Source organism: Macadamia integrifolia, unplaced genomic scaffold (genome assembly GCF_013358625.1).
Source record: "Macadamia integrifolia cultivar HAES 741 unplaced genomic scaffold, SCU_Mint_v3 scaffold1350, whole genome shotgun sequence".
NCBI classification, from domain to species: domain Eukaryota; kingdom Viridiplantae; phylum Streptophyta; class Magnoliopsida; order Proteales; family Proteaceae; genus Macadamia; species Macadamia integrifolia.
Genome location: NW_024868173.1, coordinates 143,819 through 159,749, shown reverse-complemented (window position 1 = coordinate 159,749; position 15,931 = coordinate 143,819). Strand labels below are relative to the sequence as shown.

General features: G+C 37.4%; 2 protein-coding genes across 3 annotated transcripts; both read left to right on the top strand.

The window, feature by feature from the left end:
* The first annotated feature begins 6 nt into the window (after positions 1-6).
* LOC122063546 (agamous-like MADS-box protein AGL104) lies at positions 7-4,301 on the top strand. Of its 2 annotated transcripts, none has more exons than XM_042627248.1 (11): positions 7-356; positions 581-634; positions 1,063-1,081; positions 1,184-1,245; positions 1,351-1,378; positions 1,484-1,545; positions 1,648-1,747; positions 1,848-1,898; positions 2,863-2,987; positions 3,240-3,426; positions 3,868-4,301. In XM_042627248.1, the coding sequence occupies exons 1-11, from the start codon at positions 172-174 to the stop codon at positions 3,976-3,978; spliced, it is 984 nt and encodes a 327-aa protein (XP_042483182.1). In that variant the 5' UTR covers positions 7-171; the 3' UTR covers positions 3,979-4,301. The 2 variants fall into 2 exon arrangements, with proteins under 2 accessions (XP_042483182.1, XP_042483181.1); XM_042627247.1 differs by having other exon boundaries at positions 3,865-4,301.
* A 4,038-nt stretch (positions 4,302-8,339) lies between these two features.
* Positions 8,340-15,314, top strand: LOC122063545 (polycomb group protein FIE1-like). Its single transcript, XM_042627246.1, has 13 exons — positions 8,340-8,828; positions 9,283-9,348; positions 9,444-9,566; positions 9,935-10,015; positions 10,102-10,194; positions 10,343-10,418; positions 10,890-10,969; positions 11,046-11,117; positions 13,716-13,775; positions 13,925-14,021; positions 14,515-14,578; positions 14,749-14,808; positions 14,924-15,314. Exons 1-13 carry the CDS (start codon positions 8,616-8,618, stop codon positions 14,985-14,987), a joined length of 1,149 nt encoding a protein of 382 aa, XP_042483180.1. The 5' UTR covers positions 8,340-8,615; the 3' UTR covers positions 14,988-15,314.
* Positions 15,315-15,931: the final 617 nt, after the last annotated feature.

Below are 15,931 nucleotides of genomic sequence, written 5' to 3'. Positions count from 1 at the left end.
CTTTGTTTTCTTTATTGGCTTCATTTAGCTCTTTCCTTTAATTTCTTCTTTGCCTTCTTCAATTTTTTTCCTAAAAATTGTCAATTCTCTCTCTTCTGTCTCGTGTGTTCTTGCCTGTCATTGCCTGTTCTTCCAACAAAACTCTACCTTTTCTTAGATCTAAACCTGAATATGGGTCGAGTTAAACTCCAGATAAAGAGAATAGAAAACAACACAAATCGACAGGTTACCTTCTCCAAGCGAAGAAATGGACTCATTAAGAAAGCTTATGAGCTCTCTATCCTTTGCGACATCGATATTGCTCTCATCATGTTCTCCCCCTCCGGCCGCCTTAGTCATTTCTCCGGCAAGAAGAGGTGTACACCCCTACTTCCCATCTATGGCTTATAATGGTTTTTTCTTTAATGGTTCTTGTTGATTTCTTTTCTTAACTTCTTCTCTCTATATGTTCTTGTTTTGTAATCTTCATTGCTTTATTGGTTTTTTTTTTTTTTTTTTTTTTTTTTTTTTTTTTTTTTTTTTTTTTTTTTTTTTTTTTTCTTTTTTCTTTTTTCATTTTTCTTTTTTGGGTTTCTATTAGGATTGAAGATGTGCTTACCAGATACATAAATCTCCCTGACCATGACACCGGAGGGTATGATCTTGTTTCTAACTTCATTTTTTTTTTGTTTACGGACTTGGGTAGAACTCATCGAAGCTAATCTTCCAGGAGAGGGGCTACTCACATCCAACATGGGGACTTGTGTAGAACTCCTTAAAAGCTGGATGAAATTTTCCTGCTACCCGGGCTTCCTGCCAAAAAAATAGAATCTCGAATTCTCAAAGGGTATTTGTGAATGCAATAGAGAAGTGAATTGATATTCATTTTCTTCGGCTACAGGCTCAAGTAGCAAGAAAGTTTTTATAACTTGGGTAGCACCAAAACATTTTCCTTAAAAGCTAATCTTTAAGAAAAGGGTGCTCAAGTACCTATAATATTTCTTATGAAATCCAAAAATCTTTCTCTTAAAATCATTATCTTTCTAATATTTATGTTCTCCCTGGGTGTTGGTTGATCTGCAGGAACGTTAAAAATCGCGAGGTAATGAAATGAAAAAAAAAAAAAACCCTACTTGGATTTACTTCCTTCTCAGATATTGCTTATATATCTACGTGAGTTCAAATACATATCATGTGCATGCAGCCTTTGATTAAGACCTTGAAGAAGCTCAAGAGCGAAAATGATGTTGCACTTCAATTAGCCAAGTTTGTTCTTCCCTTCTTAATTTTTTTTTTTTTAATATATATTTGGATTTATATTCTAATGAAGATAAATTCTCTTTTTGATCCGTTAACTATGGTTTGAATCAGTCCTGGAGCTGTTAACTCTAACGTGGAGGTAAAATACACATCTTATTATCAGCTAATTAATCTCATTTTAAGTCTCTAAGTGTAATTAAAACTTTCATATCGATTACTACAAATGTATTTATTTCCCTTCTAGGATCTCCAACAAGAAATTAGTAGATTCCAACAACAACTTCAGATGGCCGAGGAACAATTAAGGTGATACTTGAAAAGAGAAAATCTCATTGTTTACCTTCTTATATTTATATGCACCATTTATTAACTTATTATCTTCCTTAATTTAATTTAATTGAAATTAAGGATTTTTGAGCCGGACCCACTAAAGCTAACATCAATGGGAGAACTTGAATCATGTGAGAGGCAGCTTATGGATGCATTGGCACGTGTTACACAAAGAAAGGTTTGTAGCTTGATCAACATCTTTTTTTAATATTTTATCAACCGATAAATCTCAAGCCATTGGTCTTAAATCTTTTTTTTTTCCTTTCTGTTATTTGCAGAAATATCTGTTAGGCAACCATATATCGTCCTATGATCAATCCAATATCCAGGTGAGTAAAAGGAAATAGTATTAATGTGGTTTTTGGTAGTTTTAAAGGGAGCGTGGATTAGGTTCTTGTTTTAGAATTAGTTTTGTACGATCTGATCTACACAAATAGAATTTATGACAGGGTTTCTTTTTCGATGGATCTTAAGAAAATAGTTCTTGTATGAGAATTTGATCGGCTCTCATTTAAAAGGGGGCTTTTATCTCTATAAAAAAAAAAAGGGAGGGAGAGGCGTTTGTCTCCATCCAAGGGTTCTTACAAGAATCCCATACTACCTCTTGCAATGTCAGAAACACGTCAGAAACTGAACACAGTGTTGGGGAAACCTACTCCCTTGAAGTAATACGAAAGAAGGAAGAAAAAATCCCTACTATATTATAAAGAAAGATTAAAAAAAAATAATAACCACAACTTTGGGGTTCTTTATTATTTCTCCTTCTTGCTCTGACCACATGGGTCCCAGGTGGATGATACTGTTCTAGTGACTGTTATTGGTGAGGCATGAATATTTTATATTTCTTCCTGCACTAACATCATGGAAAACGATCTCCCTTTTTTTCTTTTCTTTACCTTTTCCATTGATGATATAACCCTATGATTAGATTTTCTGTTAATCATTAACTCAGACATCCTATTGTTGATGATTATAAATACCCTTCTTTCGATTTGATGAAAGGATTTAAATGTAATCATGAGTGAAAGAAAACTTGATTCTTTTTTCTCTTTTTTTTTTCTTTTTTTTTTCTTTTTTTCTTTTTTTTTTCTTTTTTTAGAAAAAACCTCGATTATTAACCTAAAAATAAAAAGAAAGAAAGAACACTAGCTGCTAAGGTGTGTCTATGCCTAAAAACAATAGATGTTGAAAGACCACAATGCCCCACGCTAAAGATTCTTGAACATTCTCTTGCTCAAAAAAATAAAATAAAAAATCAAACCTTTTATTTTATTAACTTTTGAATGAATGCAGATGTATTTGGATTCTCAAGAAGGGATGCCCACATCGTTTGAGAATGAGGTTGTGGGTTGGTTGCCCGAGAGCGCCAACAACTCTAATCAAATTTTCCTCGGATCTGACTCTTTGGTTCCTCTAAGGTAAGTTTAGAGAGAGGTTTCGTGTACCATGGTGCATGGTGTAAAGTGCAAACCGTTGGATGAAGGTGAGGGATCATATATTATACAATGTCATATCCATCCAATAGTTGAGTACATGACCGTGCACGGCCTTGCACAAAACCTTTTGCCAGTTAATTTTTCTGAGAGATCTTTAACTCTAATGCAGCTCAGCTCAGCCTAGCCCGGTAAATTACCCTTATTTGATTGGAACTTTGGTCTACAAATTTGCAGGGATCAGTCATCCACAATATATGACACATTTTCTCATGGAACAAGTTTAAATGTGGACCCAAGAGGCATGGGAGAGTGCAATGTCAGCACTACAAGCGATGGGAATCTTCCTTCTTGGCCCCATGGTTACACTTCCAGCGATCTTCTCTCCGCTCTCATGCCACCTTCTTCCTTCCCTCTAATTCAGGTTCTCTCTCTCTCTCTCTCTCTCTCTCTCTCTCTCTCTCATGATGGACTAAAGGCCCAGGACTTGGATGGAACTAATTGAATCCCAGTCTCTTAATGGACCTGCCCAGGGCTTAAAACTAAGGGTGCCAAACCGAGGCCTACAACTTACCGGCCCGCCGGACCCAATAAAACCAGAGTCAAACCAACTGTTTAATAACCAATCCGGTTTTAGTTTTAGAAGGGTTTTGGGTTAATTAGTCGGTTTAGCCATTATTATGTAAATTTTGGCTAATGGACCCTTCGGTTTTTTGTTGTTCGGGTTACCGAACCGATTAAGACCCGACCACATTACCACATTGCCACAGTATTAGTCAGTTATGTACTGCTATGCTAGTATAGATAGGGAATCTCTAATGGCTACCAAAGGCTTACGAGTAGATGTTGATATTGATGCCAGCAGGGAATGGCGGGCCCAGATATGCAATCAATAATGCCACGTGAGCAGGTGGAGACCCCACCGAGCTGTTCTCACGTGCCAGCCAATCAAGAGGGTGCCAATTTTGACTTATGAGATCAACTTTCCGTACGTTGCCGTAGAAGAACTTGAGTTGGTAGCAGTGTAGCTCAGGGATGGATCAATGGCTCTGCGCTACGATGCGCCTGGGAGGAAACTGAAATGAAACCCAAGTGAAAAGCATATATAGTTGGATAAAGAATATTAATTTACGTCCTTTGGGACAGATTTTGATGATAGAACATATAAGCACAAAAAGCGCTTATTTACTGTAATATCTTTAATTTTTCTTCTGGGTAAAACTGTAATATCACCCTTGCATGGATCACACAATTAGCTTTCAAATTGCAATAGGTTTAAACCAAACACCTTTCTTCGTAGTCAAATTTCAATTCAGAAAACAAGGTAAAAGGATGATCAAAAAAAATAAGCTAAATTATTATTATTATTATTATTATTATTATTATTATTATTATTATTATTATAAAAGTCTATGATTTCTCCAAATGTCTCGAAACATTTATTCTATCCACATGGATAGATGATATATTTATTTCAATTGTTGGATAGAGAAGACATTGTCTAGATTAGTCATGTGTCAAATTTTAGAGTTAAGTCAATCAAATGTGTGCCCCCTTTAGCATTAGAACAAATCTACTGTAGGTCCATGCATATGTACGAGTACTCTAAACATTAATGTGTACTCTTTCAACTTTGAGTGTGAACAAACAATTTTAATTAAAAAAATAAAATGTACAAATGGATGACTTAGATTTATCTTATGATTTTCTAAAACATCAGCTTCCATTATTGGATGGATAACAACTCAAAACCTAAACATAGTTTTAAGTTTTAACTCAATTATAGAAATATTGTTTCATACTAATCAATGGGATTAAGTTTTTCTTTACTCATTGTGAAGAGAGAATCTTTTGACCCCACATTTCAAAACACGAAATTGGGGGGGTCAAATCAGACCCTACAGTCAATTTCGATCTGGAATTAGTCCTGAAAAACGACCCTTGTAAAATAAAAACTCAACAATTCTAGGGGTTTGGACCAAGAATGGATTGGTTGAATCAGTTATAATTGGGATCGGTCACAACCAATTCTAATATAAATCCATTGTTTCAACCAATATGATTCTGATTTTTGAAACGTTGTTTAATCACAACCATCGCATCAATTGGCTAACTTCATATATTTAGTCTTCTCTTATAAGACCAAGAAGCATCAGACGAGATCACCAAAGCCCATAATTATTATTTTTTTAATAGAAAAATTGAGCCCCATGTAGCCTACTAGTATTTGTTGCTTAATCACAACCATCGCATCAGTTGGCTAACTTCATATATTCAGTCTTCTATTCTAAAACCAATTAGCATCAGAAGAGATCAACAAATACCATAATTATTATTATTTTTTTTTTTTTGAAAAAAAAATTGAGCCGCATGTAGCCTACAAGTATTTGCTACTTGAAGGGGCCCTAATCCAGTAGAACAATCTAAAAAGTATCATTAATTTTTGAATGTTTTTTCCTAGTTTGAAGTACCATTTGGTAAAAAAAAAAAATCCTCTCAGCAAATCAATGTGGCAAAGTAAGTAAATTTGGTTGTTCAAGCTAAATACACAGATCAGGTTAGGGAACCTAAGGCTACCTATATTGCGCATTTGTTATCTGGTTGAATCTCAAAATCATCTCTAGAAACAAAAAATCCATAGAGTTAGTTAATAACTAAGCAATTTTTTATTGGCCACACCAAACATGTAGAATCACATAAAAACACACATTGCCTCAGGATGTGTTATGGAATGCGCATATATAATGTTGCTCTTTTACATGGTATGATGTATCATAAAATTAGCCAAGGGATTGGTAGCCTAGTGGAAGGAAGCTCTTGCCCCATCACCACTCAAATCGCTAAGCCCCACTATTGCTTGTTGGTCTTATGGAAGGGTTGCTTGCTATATGGGGCGCTTTGGCCTGAGAACTATGATCACTATCATGGAGCACCTTTCTTTTTTTCTAAAAAAAAAAATGTTTTCAAACTGTGAGATTCACCTGTCAAAGAGGACAATATCGTGTCATAGTGGGGCTACTCATGTGGTACATCATTAGTATCAAAGCTATGGATATGAATAGTTTTTGGGAATATAACCGCAGTGGAAGCACATATGTAGAACCACAAAAAATCTCATATTGCCTAGAGATGTGTTATGGAATGAACGTGAGGCCCACCTGTCAAAGTGGACAATATAATAGTATGGTTGAGGCCGATCACTTGACACTTTAGAAAGTCCTCTCATTTCAGTTGAGTAGGTTCCAATCGGTTAAAGATGATTGAGTTTGAGAGGCTCAAGTGTGGTTAACGAACTACCTAGGCAAGTTTCAAGTTCTTTAAATTTTCAGGCCAGTATATTGGGATTTATTAGTCTGAATTTCAACTTCAGGGGGGGAAGGGGTTTCTTACGTAGTGGTTTGAAAACGAGAGAATTTCATAAAGTCACCATTAGAAATTCTTATTAGACAAGTGAAACAATCTTTTTTTTTTTTTTTAGACATTCAAACTATCATGAAGATTAAATTCAAACTATCATGAAGATTAAATTCTTGGCGATTATATCAAATTGTTCTTCCAGCAAACTAGAGCCTTCTTTTGATTCTATCTTGCAAAGAAGACTATTGCACTAACATAACTCATGCAAATAAATATTTGAGTTGGGTAGGGTAAAGATGTACGCTAGTTGATCTATGGCTAAAGAAGCACTGAACAAATCCACCGTTACTAGGAAGGAAATATATAATTCCCCCCTTCAAAAAAAAAAAAAACACCAAGAGAGGGGAAACAAAAGCACAGTGCTAGAAAAAACAAAGTGAAATATCATCGTGAGGGTGGATGAACAGAGTCCCATCGCAGAGTAAAATAGAACTGAAATCATGATGGTTGTTAACTAACTAGTCATAAGTTCAAACTATGAAACCCACTTGTCAAAGAGGACAATATCGTATCATAGTGGGGCCAGTCGTGTAGCACGTCATTGGTATCAGAGCTATGAATATGAATGGTTGTTGAAAATATTGTTTGCAATGGAAGCGTGTATATAGAACCACGAAAAATCTCACATTGCCTACGGATGTATTATGGAGTGAATGTCAGACCCACATGTCAAAGCGGACAATATCATGGCATGAATGGGGCCGATCACATGACATTTTAGAAAGTCCTCTCCTTTCAGTCGAGTAGATGCCAATTGGTTAAAGATGATTGAGTTTGAGGGGCTCAAGTGTGGTTAACGGATTACCTTTCTATGTCCCTAAAATTCTCAGACAGGTATATTGGGATTTGTTAGTCTGAATTTCAACTTTGGGGGAGGGGGTTTCATTATGTAGTTTTTTAGAAATGGGAGAATTTCATATAGTTCACTATCGAAAACTCTTATTAGACAAGAGAAATTTAAGCATTCAAACTATCATGAAGATTGAATTCTTTGCAATTATATCAAACCATTCTTCAAGCAAATGTAACTAGAGCTTTCTTCCGATCCCATTCCCGCAAAAAAGACTATTACACTAACATACACTATGCAAACAAGTACTTGGGTTAGGTAGAGTAAAGTGACGTTAGTTAATCTAGGCCAAAGAAGCACTAGACAAATCCACCGTTACTAGGAAGGGAATATATAACCAAAAAAAAAAAAGAGAGAGGCGAAAGAAAAGCACAACACTAGAAAAAGACAAAATGAAGTATTATCGTGAGGGATAGGTGAACAGAGCCCCATCAGGGAGTGAAATAGAACTATAACCATAATGGTTGTTAACTAATTAGTCATAGGTTTAAATCCTACTTGGGGAGAATTTCTACTTATTGCTATTCCCATCTGATATTATAAGCAATCAAAGACACCACGTCACCCATTCCCTCCATCCTTGCCTAAAAGTAGAGTGAATGGTTTTGCTAGTTCAAGTTACTCCTCACTTGCAGTGTTCAGTTTGGGACTATCAACAAAGAGACATGGCCTCTTTCCCCTCCTGTTTTCTTCTTACTTGTAAGGGTCCTGAACGCCACCAGGACAAATTGACTGAACAACTTAACCATTGGTGGGAATTCGTTAGCATCCAGATCTTTATCTCTTTTTCACTTCAGATGATCGTGTTAAGTGAATAATTGAACAAGCTAGAAATTATCCAACCACACCACCGAGTACTTTTGCCTTGTTACAACTTCATTCCAGTCACTAGCATTGTCTTCAGTTTCCCCCTCCGTAAGATTAAAGTAATGACTTCAAGCATTGCTAGGTCCTAGAGACTTGGGACAATCACATTCCCTTAATTAGGTCACTTTCTCCACATCATATGTTACTTTGAACCATAGAAGTATAAGCATGATTCAACCAACCAAGGTCTCAAAGTGATGCCAAACATAATGGATCAAGTTCCTCTGTGGCACGACAAGGTGGCAGCTTACATCTTACAGCCTAAAACACTCGCACACAGATCCCAACATATAGACGCACGTCTCAAGGTGCTCCAAGCCGTCTGATATGTACTGCCTTGCCGTGTAGGGATTGATCACGGTCAATTCTAGAATCGGCCGATTCACCGATCCGATTTCCGTCTCGAGGGAGCTGAGTTGTCCGACGAGAAGCTTGAAGTCCGGTGGCTGAATTGCCTGAAATTGATACTTCTAACTGTAATGAAGTCGGTCTTTATTTTATCGTTGCGCAGAATGGCGAAGACACCGCTAGGGTTCGAACCAGTGGAAGGGTCGCTGACATCGTCGTCGAAGAAGAGGGAGTACAGAGTGACGAACAGACTTCAGGAGGGCAAGCGTCCTCTTTACGCCATCGTTTTCAACTTCATTGATCCCCGCTACTACAATGTTTTCGCGACTGTCGGAGGCCATCGCGTATTATTTCTCTCGTCTTTTTTCTCCCCTCCCTCTTCCATTTGCGTTGATTTCTAGCTTTTAACGTCAATTTCGAGCTCTCTCTTTGCTTAGTTCAATTATTAATGTCTGGTGTATTGCTCGACGAATTCCCAATTAGTTTTTTTTTTCGGTGAATTCGAGTGATATTGGGTTAGGGTTTTCCAATAATCTTTGTAAATGTCCTGTATGAATTAGATTTTGACTTTTTGTTTCAAGGATAAAATTTGGTGGGAATTTTATATTTGCCCACCCAAGAGCTTCCCACTGGATTGCTATATCTCAACGTGTTAAGAACATGGCTAGAATTTCTTTTGGGTAGTTTAGATAACAAGTTCTGTTGGCTGCGAGGAGGGGATGCATTTCTACTTATTTCGATGCTTCTCTGGCAAATTTACTCGCATCTAAAATCGTGTAAACGATGATGCTTTGTCAGGTGACTGTTTACCAGTGCCTTGAAGGAGGTGTCATAGATGGCTTGCAGTCTTATGCTGATGAAGATGTAAGATTGGAGAGCTTCTTCATTTAGTAACTGCCTTTATTATTGGGTATATGTTCTAAAGGCTGCTTGATGTTGTGGCGTGCTTTATAGTTCAGAAGGATGAATCATTCTACACTTTGAGTTGGGCGTGTAATATCGATGGAGCACCATTTTTAGTTGCAGGTGGAATCAGTGGTATCATTAGGGTCATTGACACTGGCAGTGAGAAGATATATAAGGTGTTGTATTTTTTTTTAATTGTTGTTGAGCCTTTCTAGAGCAGTGTCATCTCTTTTTCATTTTCCTACTCATTAGAAATGATTGTTTACTTAATTGACCAGAACAAGTAATACTTTCCTTTTCTCTATATTGTGGATATCAGATCCGTATGGAATTTTATTTTTTTGGCAGAAATTTGGAATTTGAAAATTGTGAACCCCATTTCCTTATTTTTCTATTTTCTCCATTCATAAAAGGAGGCCCAAATATCTATACAAAAAAAAAGGGAGGTCCAAATCCATGTTCATCTCCAACTCCCCGTAAAATACATCATGCATTGTGTAAATGAGGAAGTTGGATTCCTTCTGAGATGCTTGTATACATGCAGAATTTGGTTGGCCATGGGGACTCGGTAAATGAAATCAGGACTCAAGCATTGAAACCATCACTTGTGATCTCTGCAAGCAAAGTAAGAACTCCTATCTGCTAGGATTGATACTCTTTTATGCTGCTTGGCTTGTAGTTTTAGAGTGTGATATTTTCATGTTGGAACAGGATGAGTCTGTCAGGCTATGGAATGTGCATACTGGGATATGCATCTTGATATTTGGTGGAGCTGGGGGTCATCGCAATGAAGTCTTGAGCGTGGTAAGTGTTGGTGATGTACCTATGTTCCCTCATTTCTGTCTTCCTAAAATATTTGTTTTGGCTAGTTTCATCAAGTTTCTTTTGTGGTTATAAATAAGAGAAGAACGCTTAATTGCTGACTACTTGAAGGGGGTCTCCAATGTTGCAGGACTTCCATCCTTCAGACATATACCGCATTGCAAGTTGTGGTATGGATAATACAGTAAAGATTTGGTCCATGAAAGGTAAACTCTCTTCACTTGCATTTCTTAGAGTTCCAGAAATGGCGAATAGTTTTTTTATGTGATGGAAGTTGTAAACAACAATTTTGTAGGTTGAGCGCTACTCAGCCCTGTGCTGACTAGTTTACCATGAAACATATTGTAACTTATTTTTATAATTTATCTATTAGAATGGACTCAATGAAGTACAAAACTGATGTCATTAAAAAGAATATTTAAAATAAAAACAGGTTTCCAATCATAATACTTATCTTTATATTCTGACTTTGGACCATGTACATTTTTCACTTTTCCTTTTCGAAGTAATGCAGAGATTCTTAAGATTATTGATTTATATTCCTTTAGGGTTATTTCGCATCTAAGCGACTGAATGCTGATTCAGCAGTCAGCACCGACCATGTATACGGAATGTTGTTGAGTACGATATTTTCCTTTCTCAATATCCTTATTGTTAACTTGTTAAGCTTGTTGCAGAGTTTTGGACTTATGTTGAGAAGTCTTTTACATGGACTGACCTTCCCTCCAAATTCCCCACGAAATATGTGCAATTTCCCGTGAGTAATGATGAGTTGTAATTTTACATATTTTTGTTTTTACTTTTGTAACTGATAGTGACCTTTATCGCTACAGATGGTCATAGCTTCAGTTCACTCAAACTATGTTGACTGCAATAGATGGCTTGGTGATTTCATCTTATCAAAGGTGAATTATTGCTTGAAATACACCCTCAGTTTTTGCCAAGTTTATCTTAACCAAGTCATGTTGAAAAGAGGATCCATGTCATTGTTTTGTTTGTAGTATACATCAGGCATTTTCTATAAATTGTGATGCAGGACAATCACAGAAATGAGATTATTTTGTGGAAATAAGTCTTGGATTGGGTTCCACATGAATTGGACCTTTAGTCCCATGGGTTTTCATTGTAAGTGTGTAAAAAACTAGTCTGTTTTGCTTTTCCAAGTAAGTTCCAAATCAGTTAAGGAATATTAGAGTTTAAGATTATGAATACTATTTGTATGTGTACTAGCCTATGGCTTTTAGCCACATTTTGTGATTAATGAAAGTTCAGTTTTCTGCAACTGTGGATTCAATACTTTGCTCAGGTGGATTCCAGAGTCAGAACAGGTGGATTCCTGCAATCCTTCTACCCCTGCTATTTTCTTTTCTAATTCCATCCATTACATGTCAGATTTCTCTCCTCTTAAGTCTGCCGCCCCCCTGTTCTTAGTTTGTTCAGTTTGTTTCTTCTATTCATAACTTCATTAATACTGGTCTGAGTTGCTTTATATTTGATATCCAAGATTCTCTCAGTTCATTCTACTGAATTTTATCCTAAATCTCTGAATTTGATTACAGTATTCAAGTTCTCTCCCCAGTGCCCTGTTTTCCTAGTTTCACAAGGAATACTCTGCACACAGGGTCTGTGATCTGTTGCAGGCAGATTCTGATATCTGAGTATTACACTCAATCTGAACATCAGGCTTATCTAGTCTTTTTGTCCATAGTTATAATCTTGTTTCTTTACTTTTTCTATTGTTTGAAGATCTTCTTGATGTAGCAGCGCTCCAATGGATCGACCCAAACCCGCTCCAGAACCCGGATCAAGTCCCAGATCAGTAATTTGGGTTCCAAGTTACTGATTTGGGTTCAAGATTATTAGAATATTCTAAGATTTTATTTCACTTGAGAATATTTTTTATCTTCTATTTTAGGTTATTTTGGGGGAGCTAACTAGCTATTAGGTAATTAGAACTTTCCAATTTTAATTTTATTGTGTTTCTATTTTACTAGACTTTAATTTAGGAAACAATTAGGATTTTCTATTTTCAGTCTTTTAAGAGTTTTTATTTTGATTTAATATAAGTACGGCATGTAACCAAGGAATTAATCAGTTGATGAATGAAGAAGTAATTGATTTGGGAAAACCCCTGCGTGGCTGCCTCTTCCCCCCCCCCCTTTTCCTTCTTCTTTGAGATCTCTTCTTTTCCCCCTCTCTCTCTTGTCTCTTCCTTGTCCAGCGAGACAACCCCCCCTTCTTCTTCTTCCCTGCGATCTCTGTGTCTCTTCCCCTCTTCTCCCTTTATTTCTTTACTCTTTTCTGGTTCTCAGGTTCTATATCCCTGCCCTATAATTACTGCTCCCTGCTAACGGTATTGTTCATCTCAGAAGAAGCTCTCTGGACCCTCATCTTTAACCTGTCCAGCCTGAAACCTTGGGCAAAAGAGATCCTTACCTGGGCTACTCAAATTCCACAGGCTTTTGTCTCCACATCTTGAGGTTAAATCACAGTTTCAGAACTGTACCTGCAAACTACCGCCCAGATCTAGTTTGTGAGGATCAATCTCCCTTGGGCAACTGAAATCCTTGGAGTTTGGCCCCTGTTGAAGCTTCTATCGTAGAACTGAAGCCATAACCAGATCTGGCCTGTGAATCATTGCCCAGATCTGCTCCAAGCAATCAACCTGAACCCATTATCTGATCACAAGGTTTGTTGTTGGATGTTTCTAAGAGGCTGAAGGTTTAGGAACTTAAACCAAAAATCTTGTTTGGTTTGGAGTCCCATTGATGAAGATATCTTACTTGAATCAACTTGAGTTCCCTGCCTCCTTCCTTGTCTGGAGGTTGAAGACAACCTAAATCGTGGGATGTGTTCCAAGTCCTTTTATTCTTGTTTTCCCATTATACCCCTATAAATGCCTTTTATACCAATTTGTCCTTTAATTTCTTTTAGCTCCAAGTCCATCTATGAACAATAATCAAATTCCCACTTGTGTCCATACCCCTTAACCAACCCATTCAGATATTACGGATTTCTGGGTATTTACAAAAGTGCCACTCTGCCTTGTGAACTTCAATTTAATTACCACATTGCCACTGATTCTAGTAATTGACTATTACGCATTTAAGTGGGCCCACATCCTCCTGGGTTGGGGCCCACCGGCCCCTCATTACTTCTGTTGCAAGTCTCTTCTGGTTCTTGTTGGGACTGGAATTGCACTAAATTAAAGTTGTGTTTCAAGCATACTTCGTTCTCATCAGGTGACTATTGAGTTTAATGGCTATAATTCTTGATTCACTATATTTTCAATTTGTAACAGTAGTGTTCTGGGGGGACTGAAGTTAAACGCCAATGCCAAGATTGTAAGGGGCGGGGAGGGGGCTGGAGTTGGGTGGATCCCCTCTCTCCTCATATATAATTCTCTCAATGTATATTACAATTATGGTTCTTCTGGTCCACATACCCACATTCAAAAGCAATATATAAATAAAAATCTCGCTGGATTTTCTTTTGCAATGCAGAGTGTTGACAATGCAATTGTCTTGTGGGAACCAAAAACCAAGGAACAGATTCCTGGTGAGGTTAGATTTTTCTCTTCACACCCCTTCTCTTCTGAAGTAATCAAGAGTTTTTTTTTCATGTCTTTGATGGTTTATTTACACCATTTGTTGATCCACCGATTTTGTTGTGACTTGCAAGAATAACAGTTTAAATATTGTTTTTGGTTTAGGGCGCTGTGGACATTCTTCAGAAGTACCCTGTTCCAGAGTGTGATATTTGGTTCATCAAGTTCTCATGTGATTTTCATTACAATGCAACAGCTATTGGTAAGTAATGCTTGTTTTCAGAGTGGGGGTACTCATCTATCCAGGGAAAAGAAAAAGTGGGAGTATTCACCTGGCCAGGAAGACAAGGAGTAGGTTAAGAAGTGGTTCCACATATATTGAGCTGGTCTAATTTATTTGTATAGCGAGGGCATCAATCCATCAGAAACCGGAAAATAAGTGAGCACATCTATTTTCTATGGATGTTGTTGTCAGGTAGATAAGGCTTTGTTGAGTTGAGTTCAGTTGTCTTCTCCTCGAGTACCTTTAAGAATGGTGGCCTATCTGTTCAATGAGATGCTTTTGTGCCATCAGTAAGTCCTTGGGGCTTCCTCACCATGTCCTTAAATTTGCCACTGATTACTTTGGAGGAACAACCCATGCCTTGTGAATTTGACTGATTTCGTCTGCGACGCCAAGTACTTTGTTACTGTTTTACATGTTTTGTATGTTCACACTCACGAGAAATTCAGCTAGTGTAGTTCTCTGCTACCAGGTAACAGGGAAGGCAAGATTTATGTATGGGAACTGCAGTCCAGCCCCCCTATGCTCCTAGCTAGGTATGCTAGATTTCTGTGATATGAACTGTAATACTTATAGCAACCACCCCCACCCCCTCCCCCTCCCCCTAGAAAAAGGAGCTTGAATACTCTGAGAAAAGACCTTCAGTTCCGTCCAATGGATTGGGCATTCATGTCTTCCCATTTTGGCTGAACTGTTCATGTTTCAGGCTGTCCCATATGCAATGTAGATCTCCAATCAGACAGACTGCCATGTCCTTTGATGGAAGGTAACTCTAATAATCAGTGTGCTGTCCTGGTAAATGTGCATATCGCCTCTTCATTTTTCAAAATATTTGAAATATAAAGGGGAAGACCACCTTGACCAATTTTTACCTATTGCAGCACCATCCTTAGCTGTTGTGAAGATGGGACAATTTGGCGCTGGGATGCTACTGCAGCTCCATGAGCTTCCCAGATGACACACTATATTTGTGAAATTTTATTGAATTTGTTCCTGAGAAATATTAATGCCACCAAAGTTCATTGTTTCCGAAGTGGTTGTGACCAAAGGAGTCTTTGCAGCATGATCTATCCAAAACATCGCAAGGAAAAAAGAATCAAATTTGTATTTATGTCTAAAAGTCCTATAGTTTAATTGGTGATGGTTTTAACTTTATTGGTTTTCCCCATTCATGGCTCACCATTCATGTCTGTGTAGCAATAGCCTGCAATCACGATGAACTATCAGACGATCAAAGTATAATGTAGTGTGAATTCTTGATGCAGTTCTTCATTTTGTACTAATCACTTAAAGCAGCTGTGTTTGTTGTGAGGGGTTTACAGGTACAGAGAACTCGCATTTAACCAACTCACGAACAATTTACAGAGGCCACTTGCATTTTAAGTTTAATTTTCTCTCCTCTCATGCAGTGCGACAATCTTTCACCCATTTCTCATCCCCCTTTATCTCTGGTGCAACTATTTCTCCCGCTTTCTATGTGGCCTGATATGGTTAATGCCCTTTTAGAAGGATTCAATCAAGATTATAGAACAGCATCTGGTGAAGCCTGATTTCAATTTTGTATTCAGGATTAGGCTTTCTCTATATTGGAATGGGTTTTACGATCTTATATACAGGGTATATAGGGTGTTATCTCGTAAAGTGGTGTGAGATGGGGTTTTACAATTTCTTTTTCAAAATAGAGAAAGCTTTGGTTTATCGTTTGGACGAGGACATAGTCCATCTTAGGTGAACCACTTGAATCATTATGTTATGTGTGATTCTCTTTCGTTTATCTTTTGCTAATTGTTGTTTTGTTGCATTGTTAATTCTTAAAAACGAAAGCAAGTTTCCAATGTCAGATTCCCTACCCATTGAATGAAATTAATGAGCACCGAAGGTTGGAAAAT